Here is a 17,212-nt window from a genome sequence, read left to right as displayed (position 1 = left end):
CCAAAACTCCTACTCTAAGTCATGTATTATCAAGCTGTAAACTGTAGAACCTATCACCATGTCGTGCCCATCATGACTCTCATTCTAAGGTGTCAAACTATCCCATAACTGATGATAAGCACTAGGAACCAAAGTACATCTCTGTATCATCATCTCATCAACATAGTCATCAAAGGTAAATTGATGAGCATACCTCACAATGTAATGCCGATAGAATGCACCAGTCTCAGTCAGTGGCTCAGACTGCAATCCAAATGTAACTAACTGCAATCGATCATTAACCAAGTTGGAACTGACTACTACCTCTGAAGACATCACCAAGGGAGTAGTATTACTAGCAGGAACCATGCCAACTGACAGCTCACCAACATCACATATGGTCTTTGATACAATATCTCTAGTCTCCGTGCCATTAGTACTAGAGGCCACCACCATGTCAGGCATACCGCAACAATTTGCTGCAACACCCAACTCAACTGAACCTAACTCTAGTGGGGACGAACCCGATATGCCAATGTTAGTATCAAGGATGGATGCATCTCCATCTCCACTATCTTTGACAATCTCGACCATGGACATCCTCGGATCACCAGACACCATAGCTTGTGACTATACAAAATCTAGTAAAGACTGTAGTTGCTCTAACTCCATGGTCACCTTAGCCAAATGAAATTGTGACTCCTTGAAAGCCAATTGTGTACTCTCAAGAATCTCAGAAGTCACCTCAAGCTGCTGAGTAAGCTCACTCACCTCATCTTCCTTGGCCAATAATGCATCATATGTTGTACTCCCCCACTCCATAAGATAATCTCTGTCGGCTACCAACTGCATATAATTCTGTCTCAAAATCCGAATAGCCTCCCATAAAGAGTGGATCTCTGTCAAGGAAAGATAACTGCCTTCCCGCTCATCACTACTAGGAGAACCCCATCCCTAAACTGCTAACAACTGACGAGCAACATCAAAATGCTGGCAAGTGATAGCAATGCCTCACTCACTAACTCTCAACTGATTAGACACATGATGACATTGGCTAGATTGTCTCCTACAAACCTCCTCTGATGCACTGTTTAAAGGAGTATCCTCAAAGTTACTAGTCTCTAGAGTATTACCATCCATATCCTGCGAATCAACTCCAAAGCTCATATCAACATATGGAGTATCAAAAATTGTAGCACTACTGTCCAACTCCTCTGTACCAAAAGAAACTGCCAAGGAAACTAAGTCTTCAAAACTGCCCACTACATCCTCTTGGATGTCATCAATGCCAATATGATCTTGGGACTCATCTATACACACTGCCAAATATGAAAGATCATCAACACATTCCAGTAAGTATGGTCGACTAGATATATGAACAAAGCCCAACACCGGTGTATAAAAACTAATACCAACATCGGACAAGCTGCTAGCACAAGAAAAGACAACACCATGCAATCTGCTAATCAAATCCATGATAGCACCCAAACAAACACTACTACCAAAAAGTGTTAAAGATCTCCAGTCAACTAAATCCCAAATGCCAATATAACAATCTCGAGTCCATATTCGTAAACTAGAATCAGCTGGTAACTCAAGAAAACTCCTCACCTGAGTAATATGACCAATACCAACTAACTCCACATACCTGTCATGATGAGATAATGAAGTCACAATACTATCTTTTTTCACTTTCAGCTGGCTAGACAAATCATGTGAAGTACTACCAGCCTCAACCTCATGTGATGAAGCATCTAACTATGCCTGGTACTCTTTCTCAACAAATTCATGAATGCTCAATGTCTGCTCATCTCTACCAGGTATCTCACCATCATGCACAATAACATTCTCATAATCATCTTCTAAACCCACTATGTTGTAGTCACTGCCTGTTGTAACTATACCATCCTGAATACCTGTGACATCACCCTTTAACAACCTGTATACAATTGTCTCAATTTGAGTATCAAGTTGACCATTACTATCAATCTGCGTAATATACTTTCTCACTACCTCCTGTGGTGGAGTAGAATTTGAGACCTCTACTTGGCTATAAGCTAGTTTCTCAAACTCCTCATGCAAGTTCTTGGTAATTGTGTCACCTGCCCTGTGAGAAAATTTGCCAAATAGAAATCTAGTCAACTTATCCACCTTAGCTGGGTTGGACAACATGTCATTCATCATACGGTGGTGCTCAACCAACTGTTTAGACATGTCATGGCTTATTTTCCTAAGTTTATCTCAAATGTCTAAATAACCATCCTTTCTACTGTTCTGACTCTGGCTATCAATTGTCCAAGATCATGACCTCTGAGACTCTGTACTATACTTGTCCATTCTAGATAAAGTAGAGTGTAACCCCAATAGGTTATAACTTCTTCAAACACCAAGAACTAACATGCAATTGATTAGAAGTAGCATGCAACCATAGATTTTGACATGTAGCTGATTAGAAGCAACATGCAACCACCAAATTTACCAAGAACTAACATGAAAATGATTAGAAGTAGCATGCAACCATAGATTTTGACATGCAACTAAATAGAAGCAACATGCAACCGTAAATTATGAGATGCAAGATTTGGGTAGTTGTCAAAACTGACATGCAAACTTCTACAAACCCTCAGGCTGGCAAGATCATAGCTCTGATACCACTGAAATGTCCCTATTCTGATTTTATATGATATTTCAAGCCTCTAATCAGATCTTTAAGATCAAACAACCAATAGTACAAAGATCCACCAATTTCTCAATAAACCCCAAGTCGGGTATGTCCGAAATAGTGCCAAAAACTTCACAACTTCACAAATTATTAATAAATCTGAAAATGGACATTTTTACAAAAATTTCAGCAGCATAAAGGCCTACAAAATGAAATTTCTAGATCTGTATAGCATTTACAGAACAACTCACAAATGTAGGACAAAAACTATGCTCATCGGGCTCCCGAAAACAACACAAAATAGCCAGAAATACCACAAAAGCACTGATAATATATCATAGAAGTATAATCATGAAAAAATACATATATTCAAATCTATTTTAACATCTAAAAGTCTGAAATACAGCAGCAACCCAAACTGATATGAAATACTCAACTGGAAACACCAAACTCTTACAAAAAACACACCCGAAAATCTACAAATCTGCACTGTTCAACACAAAGGAAAACTCTTTATGAGCATGCACATGGAATGGCTTCAAACTCCCATCCTTAGCCTTCCTAGAAACTTTCAAACTCCCATTCTTGGGTCTCCTTCTTCACAGGTTTGGCAGCCTCTGAAGAACAACAAAGCAATGTGCAAAATCAAGTTCTGGGATCAGCCCAAAATGCCTCCAAACTCCTTAAAAGAGGGCATAACCCTAACTCACATCCAATAGGGGTTAATAAAACATATTTTAATAATAATTTTCATTTATTACTCCATTAGCTTCCAAAGATTATCCCCTTTTTCCGAAACTTCACCTTTTTGGGCCTGCCTGCCTTAGAAAAGATTATTATTTTTAATTATTTTAAAGGGGGACATGACACCATTGAAGGTAGAAATTTTGACCAATGAAGGTAGAAATTTCTACCAACGCATGGGTGTAAATTTTTTTTCAGGCATTCTATCAAATAGTTCACATGCCTTGCGTATGATATGAGATTTTGCATGCATCTTGCACTCTCTCATTCGGCTGATGATGGATTACGGAGAGTGATCTGAAATGATGATGCTAAAAAATACAGAATCAAATCCAAAATGAACTTGCATTACAAATGGATTGTGAAAATCTGATATTGTTGATTTTGCATGCATGCCTACTAGGACAATCACAACTTAAACATATATATATATATACATATATATATATATATATGTATGTATATATATATGTATACATATATATATATATGTATACATATATTTATATGTATATATATATGTATACATATATATATACATATAAATATATGTATACATATATATATATATATATATATATGTATACATATATATATATATATATATATATATATGTAAACATATATATATATGTATATATACATATATATATATGTATATATATATATGTATGTATATATACATATATATATATATGTATATGTATATATATATATGTATATGTATATATATATATGTATATATATATATGTATATATATATATATGTTTAAGTTGTTATTGTCCTGGTAGGCATGCATGCAAAATCAACAATATCAGATTTCCACAATCCATTTGTAATGCAAGTTCATTTTGGATTTGATTCTGTGTTTTTTAGCATCATCGTTTCAGATCACTCTCCATAATCCATCATCAGCCGGATGAGAGAGTGCAAGATGCATGCAAAATCTCATATCATACGCAAGGCATGTGAACTATTTTATAGAATGCCTAAAAAATATTGACAGTAACTAATATGCTTCTTCATTAATATGCCCAATACAATAAGAAAACTTGGTAACTATGCACAACAAGTTATATGCTAAAAGGAAATCATTTAGGAGATACAGAATTTGAACAACCATATGTTAAGATTCTACAATTTGTATCACTTGCTTGAGTCTGATAGTTGAGAATAAGTTCATCATCCTCCCTACAATATGTTCCAATGGCTTGCACATCCACAAAAGTTCTAGCGTCTCAAATTTGTAGAATATGAATTGTTTGGTAGCAAATGGACATGATTGACAATAAATCATCATATAAAAAGACTCCCATGTAAAGCATGAATAGCAAAGGAAATGAATATGGATGATAGGGAAGAGAATGCAATAATAGAGGCTCTTAACTTTAGTTACAATCATGATATGGGTGATGCACAACTGCCTCTTGGATTAACATTCCATCCCACTAATGAAGAGCTCATAACACATTATCTCATTAGAAAGGTTTCAGACAAAAATTTCATAGGAAGGGCCATTGCTAAAGTGGACCTCAACAAGTGTGAGCCTCAAGGAGGGTTCAATTCCCTCCTTTATTATTCACTATGCATTCTAAAGGTAACAAAAATCAGTCTAGATTAAATCACTTAAGTTCCGTAGCAATGGGAATCACACTCCCTTGCTTGACAATGGTGTTGTTCTAGCTGCTACAATCTCAGATGGCCCAGGCACATCAGGGCTTGAAGGAGCCTGCAAAGTGACATGCTCCATCTTTTCCACAACTTCACCAACTCCAGCTTCAATAATAGGTTCAGTCCCACTGCCAGATTCAACCGTCAAAAGGAACTGTGGAGCAAAGTACTGTACTGGTGCTGTTGCAGCCTATTCCTATTGATAAGGCTATTGAGCGGCTTGGGGCAGATTGGGAAATGGCCCATAAGGCCCTGTGGGAGGAGGGGGGCCACTGCCATAAGGGTCGGGGCCACCTAAACTAAACTAGGATTAACAAATTGACCCCTTATGAGCCTCCTAGGTACATTTTGACCTTATAGTGCCTTAACCTCTATTACATTGCCTTTATAATTTAGGCTTGTTACATCAAACTTGTTCGAAATAGAGTGAATGCTTACCATAATGACAAGTGCTTGCACACATGAGACTGCATTAGAGAAGAGCCCTGCAAGGCCATGTGCAAAACAGAGTATTGAAAGAAGATGCATCTTTATTGCATAAAACAAAAGGAGGTTCACAAGGATGTCTTGGATAACAAAGATATATTTCAACTTAGTTGACATAATTACAGAAAATTGGTTTGAATTGGGTTTCTTATATGTGATGATGGTTAAGAAACATTCCCTTGCGATAACCAATCAAATTTTTTCAATCTTGACAAATAATTGTTACAGAACAACCTCGGGAAGATGCTTTGGAAGTCCCCCATGTTTCCACTTGGTTTTGGAAAACACTAGCCATCTTGTAATGATGTTTATATTGTTAAAAATAGTCTATAGGTCATAAAATCCATTAGAATCTATAATATCATGCTATGAACAAAATTTAGAGTTTTTAATGCAAGCATAAACAATGTTTAATTATGCAGGGCACTAGGACAACTATTGTGTTCAACGAGCATGGTTAAGTCATAATGGTTTTAAAAAACAAGTAGTTAATATTGGGGAGTACTCACAATGTTTGGAATAATTAGATTTATCCAAAGGGATGAACATAATAATTGAGCACTTGTTTAGATAAGTGCAAATAATGAAGAACTAGCTAAGAAGTTTGGAGAAATTAGTAGATGATGCAGTTGCTAGCACTACCTTCTCAAGGCTAAGGATCTCTACAACATACTAGTATTTTGAAAATGTTTCTGTCTGCTACAGTAAATTTGTGGGTTCTTTATTAAACCAACTGCCATAAGTCCATCACTGAAAGACTTCTGGAGTGGGTTGAATATTAGTTGTCTACTATCTTTAGCTTTGCAAAAAAAATTCAATGTAGATATATTAAGATATAGTACTGGGAGTATTAGTTTTTATATGGGGTATTATCCCTATTTCAATTTTGCAATTTTCTTCTAGATTTTATATTGTTAAAAGATGTAAAACTTGTTAATTTTTTATCTAATACCTTGATCATTAAGAGCAATGGGTTCTCTTTGTCCCATATGCATTTCAAGATCTAAGAATGGTATTATAATGTACTCATTTTTTAATTAAAAAAAAACTTCTTCTAAACCAAAATAACTCTGCTAGTATCTTAGTGTTATATGATTTCCACAATCCATTGAAATTAAATTGAGAAACTTCTGGTTTAGATCGTGTATGTGTTTTTAGCATCAATGTTTTGGATATAGCAAAATCTAATTATGCCAAAACATTTAGCATAAGAGTTTATTTGTATGGAAGACAAAATATTGGAAGATGGACGAAACTATCTTGACATATCACAACTTAGCCATATCTAATTAGTGAAATGAAAACAAAAAGTTTACTTATCCAAGATGAGATAGGTTGGAGTTCAAGAATATTCTACGTAGAAAGTGTTTTCTGTACGTAAAATATTGAGGCTAAAAAAATAGACCATAACCTTTTGGTAGATGCCTAATAAAGCACAACACATACTCTATATCCATATCTAGATTGATATTTAAGTACTGAAATATAGGGAATCATTTGTATATTTGAGCAAAGAAGGTTTTCATAAGGTAAACTAAACACATTAAGATCCATCAGAATAGATCTACACAGTGTCACTGTGAACAACTGACAACCAATGAGACATAATCTAAACTAGAAAAGGCGACTGTACAAAAGATAAGTACTTCATATCAGATTTTTTCTGGATATCACAGCCACCTTTTATCTGGATTGTGAAACCCAGGTCTATCAAATACATTTCCTAGTTAAAACACATCATTTTTTACAAATAAAAAAATATCATTAATTAAAAATTTCAAGAGATAATAAGTACCTTAACCTCCATACTTTCCCTGAGATCACTGATTTTTTCAATTGAACATCCAAGATATTCTCTACAAGATAGAATACCAGATATTAAAACTTAAAACATTTGCTGACAAATGTAGGCTGACTCATATTTACTAATAATAATTATAATGTATGAAAAATGATAGTCGCCATAGTTCAGCTTCCACTATAATGTTCTTTGCATGGGCCATGGTTGTTATGTATTTAGTATATGAAATATTGTGACTGAAAGATAGATGTGAACCATCCACCATTACAGAGTCAACACCCTAATAAACAATCACATACACAACAGCATGCCTATGAATGTTTTTGCACATATAGAGTTAATCATTCAATGTACTATGAGGATTTATTTCTGATACCTCCAAAAGCCTTCAGAAGTTATGATGGACATAATTACATTGTAAGAAAAAATGCAGCAACTATAATGATCTCACAATGGAACAGGTGACAGCACAAGCATGCTACTATATGATTCGTTTCTTTCTATAAGGTCACTGAATCATTTATTCAGATACTGAGAGATGTTTTAAATATGAAAAAATTTGTGATACCATTGCATATAACATATCATCTCCAAGGTCTCAATCAAGTCATGCTTTTCAATTCCATGATCAATATGCGCTGTGAAAGGGACCTGTCAAAGTAACTTTTATGTTAAGCATTCTTCATAAATGAGCCAAATTTAACTATCAAAGAATAAAATCGGGATAATTCATTATGTAATTCTACTAAAAAGACTTCACTTCACATTTAAATAGGGCAGAGAATGATCAATTTCAGTTTATGGATGCCATCCTACATAAGATCATTCATTTTGCTTGAACTTCAAGCTTCAATAGTGATAAGAGATCAAACATTAGATGTTGTAAATTTCCTTAAAATTTTGCTTGCTGTAAACTTTTACATGCATTGTTTTTCAAATATTCGATATAAGAGCATTTTATCTTCCCAGTATATTGATCTTTGTCCTTGAATATTAGCCACTCTCAGAATCGAAGATGTCAGATATTAAGTTTTTACCTCTAAGTATCCAGGATTGTATCATGGCCCTTGAGTACTATGGAAATCTTTGTACACACATCTCATCAAGTCTCTATCTCCTATATCCCGTAGAACTACACTTAAAAGTGATTCAAAAATCATGATCTCAAACTTCTCATTTTTGGAAAGAAAAAATGAATTCTAGAATTGTGTAATCATGTACAAGGAAACTCACTTTGATTGACCAAAGATTTGAAGCTTTAAACATAATTGAACAAACACTTCCATATGTATGAGGGAAAATGCGAAGCAATAATGTAAACATAATCAAATAGATGAATCAAAAGGTGTGAATTATTTTACAAATAACAAAGCATACAGTGCTTCATAAGGAAATAAAACACCTTGTGTTCACTTGCTTGTATTCATCAAATGAGCTACAATATATCATTAGAACAGCATGCAAATATTATGCCCTAGCTAAGTTCTTTTAATTAGGAGAATATGGCATTGAGAAATAGTAGTGGCCAACACAATTAATGCCTTACACTAAGCAATTCTATATATGTGGTAAAAAACACTAAATTAGTAGCCAATGATATCATGATAAGAAAATAGCTTCCCACAATGGGAAGACTGATTCTCTTGCATTAAAGGGTGACTTGTATTCTTCAAGCTACATGCAGTCCTTACATTCAATTACACCAATCATCTCATACAGTCCTATATAATTGCAAGACATGACTCTAAAACATGAGATTTCTTAGTAATTATATAGAATACATATATAGTACATGCTTCAATCTCCAAAATTAGTTTAGTGTCCTTGCTTAATCCTTTGTTTCTACAATTTGAAAAAGTACAAGCATCCATATTGTTGAAAGTAGCTGAGAGAACTTTTCAACAAGGTAATTAAAGAAATGGACAATGCTGCTCTTGCACCCCATACAAACTTTAAAGGCAGAAATAAGCTATTTTCTATTACTGAGAAGTAATTGGTAAAAAAATTTAATGCATCAACAGATGATCAAAACAATATCATTATAAAGAATCCAATAAGTGGGATGGAGGTATTATGTCTCTTTCCAATTTAATTATGCAAACCTTTGAGTGCAGTAAAGACCCATTAATAATATGCCAAGATTTTATGTCAAAGTAGGGTATGCGATGGAATAGGGTGACCCTATTTTGATAGGCTTATTTAACACAGTATTAAAAATATAAAGCAAATGTGTAAACACAAGATTATATAGAGGAGAAAGAACTATTTCAACTTATAAAGCACAAAACAATAATAGGTTAGACACAATACTTGGATTAGATAATAGAAGAAAGAGTTATTTAAACTTATAGAGGACAAAATGATAATAGTTCATACACAATGCCTAAATTATAAAAAGAACTTGTCAAGAGTCATAAGATATACTTGATTGGTCACTACAAGTTTTCACTATCAAACACTTTAACCATGAACCAAGAATATTGAATATCATTGCGCATTGGAACTGTAAATCAAAACAAAGAACATTTTTAAATAGAAGAGAGATAGGGGATGGAAAACTAAAAGTTTACCAAATTATGGTTCACTAACATTTACAACCATTGTCTTTCACCATTACTATGTCTCTGTTGTACAGAGTTGTGAGAAAAACCAGTTGAGTCATTGTCTTTACCTTCGAACTTCCCCTCACCCATGGACTTACTTGGAGTAATGTGCACGTTTGTCAGGCTGGAAATCCTACTTCCAATGCAAGAGGACTTCTCTGAAGGTAAGTTCAACATTTTGAACATGGGCATTAGAGCTAAGATACTATGTTCCTAGCTTGACTTTTGACTATACGAAATGATTCCTGAGACAATTTGGCTCATAATTAGAGAGAAAATTGGGACTTGAGTTAGAGTTGATAGTCTTGTTTCTAGCATGGGCATCCTTGAACCTGAGGAGAAGCATCTTGGCAGTCTCTTTGCCCCTCAAAAGGCAAGTTGCTTCATCCTCTGTAGTGTCAAAGGTGCCCAACCACAGACTGATCTTTTGAATGTTGTCTTCTATCTCTGCAACCCATCTCCCTAATGGCCTTTGTCTAATACCCATTAGTTCTAATAGAAGAACCATTTCCTGTAAGCAATATGCGTTGACACCAATAATATCATATATGATTCTCATCGCGCTGAATATACATGGTTTAATCTTCAAAACATTTGCGAAGTTCAAGGATTGCTTCTTCTATTAGTTTAATGTTTCCTTGCTTAGCTTCTTCTTAATCAGAATACCAGCAATCTATTGAAGTCAGTTTCTCAGTGAGAGATTAGATGATACACATTTTATTATCCTTGTCTTTTTGGCTCCACTACCAAGAAATCTCTCTTCCAATCGTGGTAAAACTTTGTACATCTCGGGTAGGCTTGACAAAGTAAGGTTTCATAGCTATGTATCTAGTAGATGCATTGCTCCCCTCTAGATATGTTTACAACCCTAACAACCTTGCCTGAGACATCTTTGGTCAGAGGAGAGTATCAGTTGCATCTGCAGAAAGCTCCCAACATATATCATGCAAAAGATGCTGCCTCCCACACAATAGTCCTTGCTAATGTTTGGTACTCACTTGGTAATTTCTTCCTTTAGATTAATCAAACTTTTCTCTATTTACTCATAAAACCTCATAGGCTGGCAGGATAACCTGTCTCACTTGGATATTAAGAGAAATTCTCTTCTTTGCTATCAATTCGTTATGGTAGTTAATGGAGTCATTGAAATAGAATAACTTTTGTGTTTTTAAGTAAAAAAATCTTCATACATATTGAATCTTTCAACAGTCATAGCTAAACACTTGCCTGCCAGTTTCTTTTAACATAGTAAATAATACCAAAGACGTTAATTGTAGGACTGGATAAGGAAAAAAGAGAATTATTCTTGTCTTGGTTAATAGGAATTGGTTCCATAGAAAAAGATATAGCCTCCATTAAAAGAGGAGAAAAAAAGAGACATGTCAAAAAGAGAGTAAAAGATATTGAATACCTTCCGTTTGTTTGCAAAAATATCCCTACTGACACTAGAAAAAAGATATACCCAATAACTTACTTTAATGGAAAGAAATGAGTAGAGTTATTCCTTCTCCTGCAAAGGAACATTGTAGGAATATGCTCCTAATGGTTGTAAGAAGGCACTTGGAATCTTTATAGTGATCTTTACCAAAGTATCGTGAATCATATTTTATTAGTGTTAGTGTAGTTTTTTATTTTTCCTATTTTGCTAGGTTTTTCCTACACTTTTAATAATCTCACATAGGTTAATAAAGCATGTCTTATTAGGTGAATGGTTGTGAGGTGTCACCTTCCTACATGTGAGCATCCATTAGCTATCTTGGGAAGATACTTTGCTATCTTTAGTCTGATAGATGGTTGCTTCTCATTGGTTGGTGTTGCCACCTCCTCCCTCTTCCTAGCCTATATAAGCATGCTACCTGGCTTGTATTTGCATCTCTTGTTTTTGCGTCTTCTTAATGCTATTTTGCTTCCAGCATTTGCATTACTCTCTTGGAGACTAACTCTATGATGCTATTTTGATTTTGTATCATTTGCATTCATAGTTTAGATATTTACTCTTTGCACTAGTTTTTTGGGTTATTAATCTTATCAGATACTAACATGGTATCAGAGCTTTTCTATGTGCAAGAGTAGATTTTAGTTTCCGTATTTGAGAGATTCGGGGGGGGGGGGGCTAATAAACTTTATTAGTTTTTTGAAAAATGAAGTATGCTCTTCTCTTGCATCTTTGGATGATCCTAAGAATCAGAAAAGTTTTGACAAAAATGGTTTTTCTCTGGGGTTTCAATCTCAAATCTGACAACCAACTTGCATATTTGAAGTTTTCAATCAGTATTGTAGGTTCCAGCATACCATTGATGGACTTAAGAAGCTGATCCAACATTTGCATGTCATATTTTGGTTGCTAGGGTCGTTTTTAAATTTTTGGAGCCGTTTTTTTACTGTTAAAGGCGTTCAATTTACACTACAATAGCATCTTCTGTACATCAAAAAGAAAAATGCTTTCTGGGTTTTGTTCGCAGCCCCGAAAAACCATCTGGGTATCTTTTAGATTTTGCATGCAAGCTGTATATTTTTCAGAATCGAGCATGAAAGGCTACAACCATACTCCTCTCTGTTGGCAATCGCAGATTTGAACGCAGTTTTCAAATGTCTCATTCTTGCTCATACAGACTCCAATTTTGATGATTCTTGTTATGAACTTGGCTATTTTTTTGTGCTCTATCCACTAGTGGAGTTGTTTTTTGCTTTTCATGCATGAATTTTTCAAAAATTGCAGATTCTCAGCCGTGAGTGTGCACAGTTCTTGTTTTGGAAACTTCGCAGAATCATAACTTTCTCATACGACCTCATATCGAGGCGATTCTTTTTTTGAAAGTGCATGATTTTTCGAGTAGATCGCAATGGTGCTATTTGTTTCCTTGATTATTGTGCCCAAGTTTCACTTTTAGCATATGCTCTTCATGAGGAGGCCCTGTCGATTTTTCTTCCGTAACTTGAGCATACAGACGTATTTTTTTGATTCAAAAAATGCGTCAGAAAGCTGGTTCCAAGACAGAGATGATGGTACAAGTTTTTTTAATTTTTGCTATAGTCTGGTTGCCTGTTTTGGCAATCAAAGCTAGATGTTCTATTTTGCCTTCTAGGAGCCATATCTCGCTCATTCAGACTCTTTTCTGGGTTCGCCAGATATCGTTGGAAAGTTGGTTCTATGAGTTATTCATTGCAGAGTTTTTTAATCCAGATTTTGCTCCAGGTTCTTTCTCCTTCGAGTTTTGCACTTTCACACTCTGGCAGATTACTTGGATTCTACAGGTCCTGAAATCTCTTCTTCTATTCTTTTGGCTCACTCTTTTTTTTGACTTCTGAGCATTGTATGCTTCTATTCTATTACATTCCTTTTTCTATAAATGCACTTAGATAAAGTACCTTCTTTTGCATATCTGGGATCTTGTACACCTTGTGTTTGTTTGTACTCACACTCAGTTATAAAGTGCCATGGGGGGTCATGATGTTTTGCCATTTTGTGCTCATCCACCTTTGTCAAGTGAATTTTTCTTCCACGACATTAGCCCATGCAGTGTGTTGGTGACATCGCCCTTTATCCTGTGCTTGTACTTCTATTGCACTGTTGGTGTTCCTGATTCTTCTTCTTGCAGATGTTTTTGGCATTGCATTTCAGTGTTCCTGTCACCCCTCTCCCTATTCAACATTATGGGGGGGTTCACCTGTTGGCTCTATTACTTCTTTGGTTCAGTTGGGTGATCTACGTATTTAGTTTTTGTTCCTATGTACTAGGCGGATGTAGTGGCTAGGAACCTATGCATTTCGGTGAGATGGTTCATCTACTATATAGACACTCATTCATTCCTACCTTTGGAGGTCACCTCTTCGATTGATCAGCTCTTTAGACTTTGTCTTCTCTACCTGGTCATGCACTATTTCAATGGGGGTTCCAGTAGTTTCTTCAGACAGTGTTTGTAGCTTCATGCTCTTTTTTGTTCCTCTCTTCGAAACATTTCCTAGATTGGAGGCTTAGTTTCCTTCATCTAGTTCTTTTTCTTGTATTGGGTACTTGATCAGGCCTTGTTGCCGGGACCCATTTTCCTGCTTTCATAGCTTTGCTAGGTTAGCATCCACCTAAGCTTCACTTATGGGGGGGTGTTAGTGTAGTTTTTTATTTTTTCTATTTTGCTAAGTTTTTCCTACACTTTTAATAATCTCGCTTAGGTTAATAAAGCATGTCTTATTAGGTGAATAGTTGTGAGGTGTCACCTTCCTACATGTGAGCATCCATTAGCTGTCTTGGGAAGAAACTTTGCTATCTTTAGTCCGATAGATGGTTGCTCCTCATTGGTTGGTGTTGCCACCTCCTCCTTCTTCCTAACCTATATAAGCATGCTACCTGGCTTGTATTTGCATCTCTTATTTTTGCGTCTTCTTAATGCTATTTTGCTTCCAGCATTTGCATTACTCTCTTGGAGACTAACTCTATGATGCTATTTTGATTTTGTATCATTTGCATTCATAGTTTAGATATTTACTCTTTGCACTAGTTTTCTGAGTTATTAATCTTATCAGATTCTAACAATTAGAACATGAAATTTTATGCTATCATGGATGTATAAAAGTTTATGCTATCATGGATGTTGTTTATATAGATTCATATAGTAATGAAATAAGTTTCCTGTCTTGGACTGAAGAATCTAGACTATCAAATTTTATGTTTCAGGATTTGATTGTGTGTTTTATTTTGCATCAACTTTTCAAATTACATTCTCTCATCAAACATCCAGATAAGAGAAAGAAATCATCAATTGAATTTAGAAGCATAAAATTTGGCAATTTCATATGGATTGTGGAAATCTTCTTGTTTCTTAATCTTGACTAACTACTTCTTCAATGAAGGATGGTGTTTTTAGCCAAAGAAAACCATAAGCTTAGGTAAACATTGAAAACTAACTTGTAGGTTGGGGTAGTAAAATATGATACTGAGCTATCCTTTGAAGATAAAGGGAAGAAGGCATCACACAATTGGCTAGTCTAGGTTCATTAAAGAGTTGAAAGTATTAGATCCAATCAAGAATTTTTAGTAATCATAGAGATTTTTTAGCAAGGGCATTAGCATCTCTAAATGATTCTTCAAATATCGTGCTAAGGCAGTAAGTAATACAAAAGTCTTTCAAGAATGAAATTGTACTATGTTTATTCATCGCGAGATTAACTTAAAGAAAATGAATAATTAGCTTTTACATGTATAGAGAGGGAGAGAAAGCAAGGAGATAGAACTGAATGGATTTGATGGAAGAATATCACTACAACAATCTATAGGTGAAATCAATTTATTCAACTTGAAGGAGATTAGATTATCATTGGCAAGTAAGAATAAGAGTTGCCACAACATAAAAACTAAAATTTGGGGAAGAAATAACTACCTGAGAAGCAATTGGACTTCTCTTGCTTGATTTAAAAGCATCTGCATGTGGAATGGACTTTACACTAGACGTTACCAACTAGTCAAATTTCCTCTTGGCAGGTCTTTCTTCCTCTTCATTTTTCATATCCATGAGTTGTTGCAATGCTGAAGCCTTGGCCCAATTTAACCACTCGATGGCCATGTTTGGCGTAGGTACTGCAACCTCAACATTATATTAAGATCAATATAGATAATTGAGAGAAAGAACCTAAAATTGTAGATACAAGTTAAACCAAAAAAAAAATTGGTTGGTATTGTTAGGAGAATTTCATTAATCTTGAAGTTAGATTCAGGGAAAACAAAATGGAAAAAAGGAATACATTAAACGATCCACTTTTGCCAAAAGTAATTGAATGACATATCTTTATCTGAAATAATTTCTGGGATTGATGGTGTTTAGATTTGTGTATTAACATTTGGAATCACACTCTGTGATCCATCATCGGGATGAAGCAAAGTAAGAAAGCAAGGAAAAATCTTGATAAAGATGGAAGCAAAGTAAGAGAACACAAGAAGAAATCTCGATGATCCATCATCATCAGGATGAAGCAAAATAAGAGAGAAGGACAAATTCTGATGATGGAGCATGGAGTGTGATTCAAAAAGTTAATGCAAAAATCCAAACACAATCAATCCCAGAAATTCTTATAGATAATTATCATAAATTGTGGAAATCCTTTCTCATTAACATACCTTTATCTTTAGGAAGGTCGTCAGGCTGCTTGCCTATCATTACCATAGTGACAGCTTTAGTCTTGCCATTCAGGGGAAGATTCTCACTTCTACACTAAATATTTTCCTTGAAGAGACTATGAAACCTTAGCAAGGAGGGCTTCTTCTCAAGGTTATATGTGGAAAAGAAACTCTTACCAGGAGATCCAGTGACATTTCCAACCTTGACAACATGACTACTCAATGAACAACCACTAGTCCCCAAATTCAGAGATACTTGATCGCCATCTTCAATGTTACAAATCTTAGCCTTTCCCGATAAGGAAAGTTGAAGCCCACTTCCATGGCTGTTACTGTAAGCTTTCCATGGCTATTGCTGTAAGCTTCTTGAATAAGACTAAGGCTTGGGCTTTTATCGCTTTCATTTTCTAGGCTTTGTTTATTCCAGTTCCTCTCCATCTCACTGCTACTGCTAGTGCCACCTAATCCCATGAAGTCCATCTCCATTCTGGGCCCAAAAGCTCTACAACCCAAAAGGCTCTGCCAAAAAAACCTCTAAACTAGTTCCAAACTCCTAAGAAAGGAATTGGGTAGGCAGCAAAAAGGTAACCGCCCTCCTTTTGCTAAAAAAGGGACTCAACATGAGGATGTTGTAGGAAAGTAGAAAAATTGAAAAACACAAGCCAATCTGGCCTAAATACTACCACTTAATCCCATGAAGCCCATCTCCATCCCAGTTTAGCTGTTGGCAAATGCCAAGCACTCCCTTCAGAATTTGTGACAAAGGCTTAACTGCCTCTGTATATTGTCAGAAGAAAAATGGGTATTACTACCATTTTTTTCCTCTTTCACCCACAAATTTCTATCACTTTCTTGTTTGAGGTTTTGTGACAATGGGTATTCGCACATCACAACACTTCCATTTGGGAAAGTAATCATTTTTTGCCCAATCCATGTGGTTAATGATTTACTCATCTTACAAGAGTTTTAATAGTCGGCACATTTTCTTTTTACTGTTATCAAAATAGAGTAGATGGTGATTTAGCCCAGGAAGGCATAGGGTATCTACTATTAGAAACCCCAACAGGTTTGATCATTAGACAAGAATTTAAACTCTAGTTACCAGGTCCAAGTCAATAGGAGATGCTGCTACTGTTTATACAAAGTACCTAAACCT

General features: G+C 35.3%; 1 protein-coding gene across 1 annotated transcript; it reads right to left on the bottom strand.

The window, feature by feature from the left end:
* Positions 1–5,034: 5,034 nt before the first annotated feature.
* Positions 5,035–10,506, bottom strand: LOC149571823 (ethylene-responsive transcription factor ERF110-like). Its single transcript, XM_089815733.1, has 3 exons — positions 10,280–10,506; positions 7,339–7,399; positions 5,035–5,211 (listed from the first exon to the last, which is right to left on the bottom strand). Exons 1-3 carry the CDS (start codon positions 10,504–10,506, stop codon positions 5,035–5,037), a joined length of 465 nt encoding a protein of 154 aa, XP_089671859.1.
* Positions 10,507–17,212: the final 6,706 nt, after the last annotated feature.

Source organism: Cupressus sempervirens, chromosome 2 (genome assembly GCF_028749045.1).
Source record: "Cupressus sempervirens isolate cs-2001-9-10 chromosome 2, ASM2874904v1, whole genome shotgun sequence".
NCBI classification, from domain to species: Eukaryota; Viridiplantae; Streptophyta; class Pinopsida; order Cupressales; family Cupressaceae; genus Cupressus; species Cupressus sempervirens.
The sequence above is the reverse complement of the archived record's forward strand: the minus strand, read 5'-3'. Positions and strand labels throughout refer to the sequence as shown.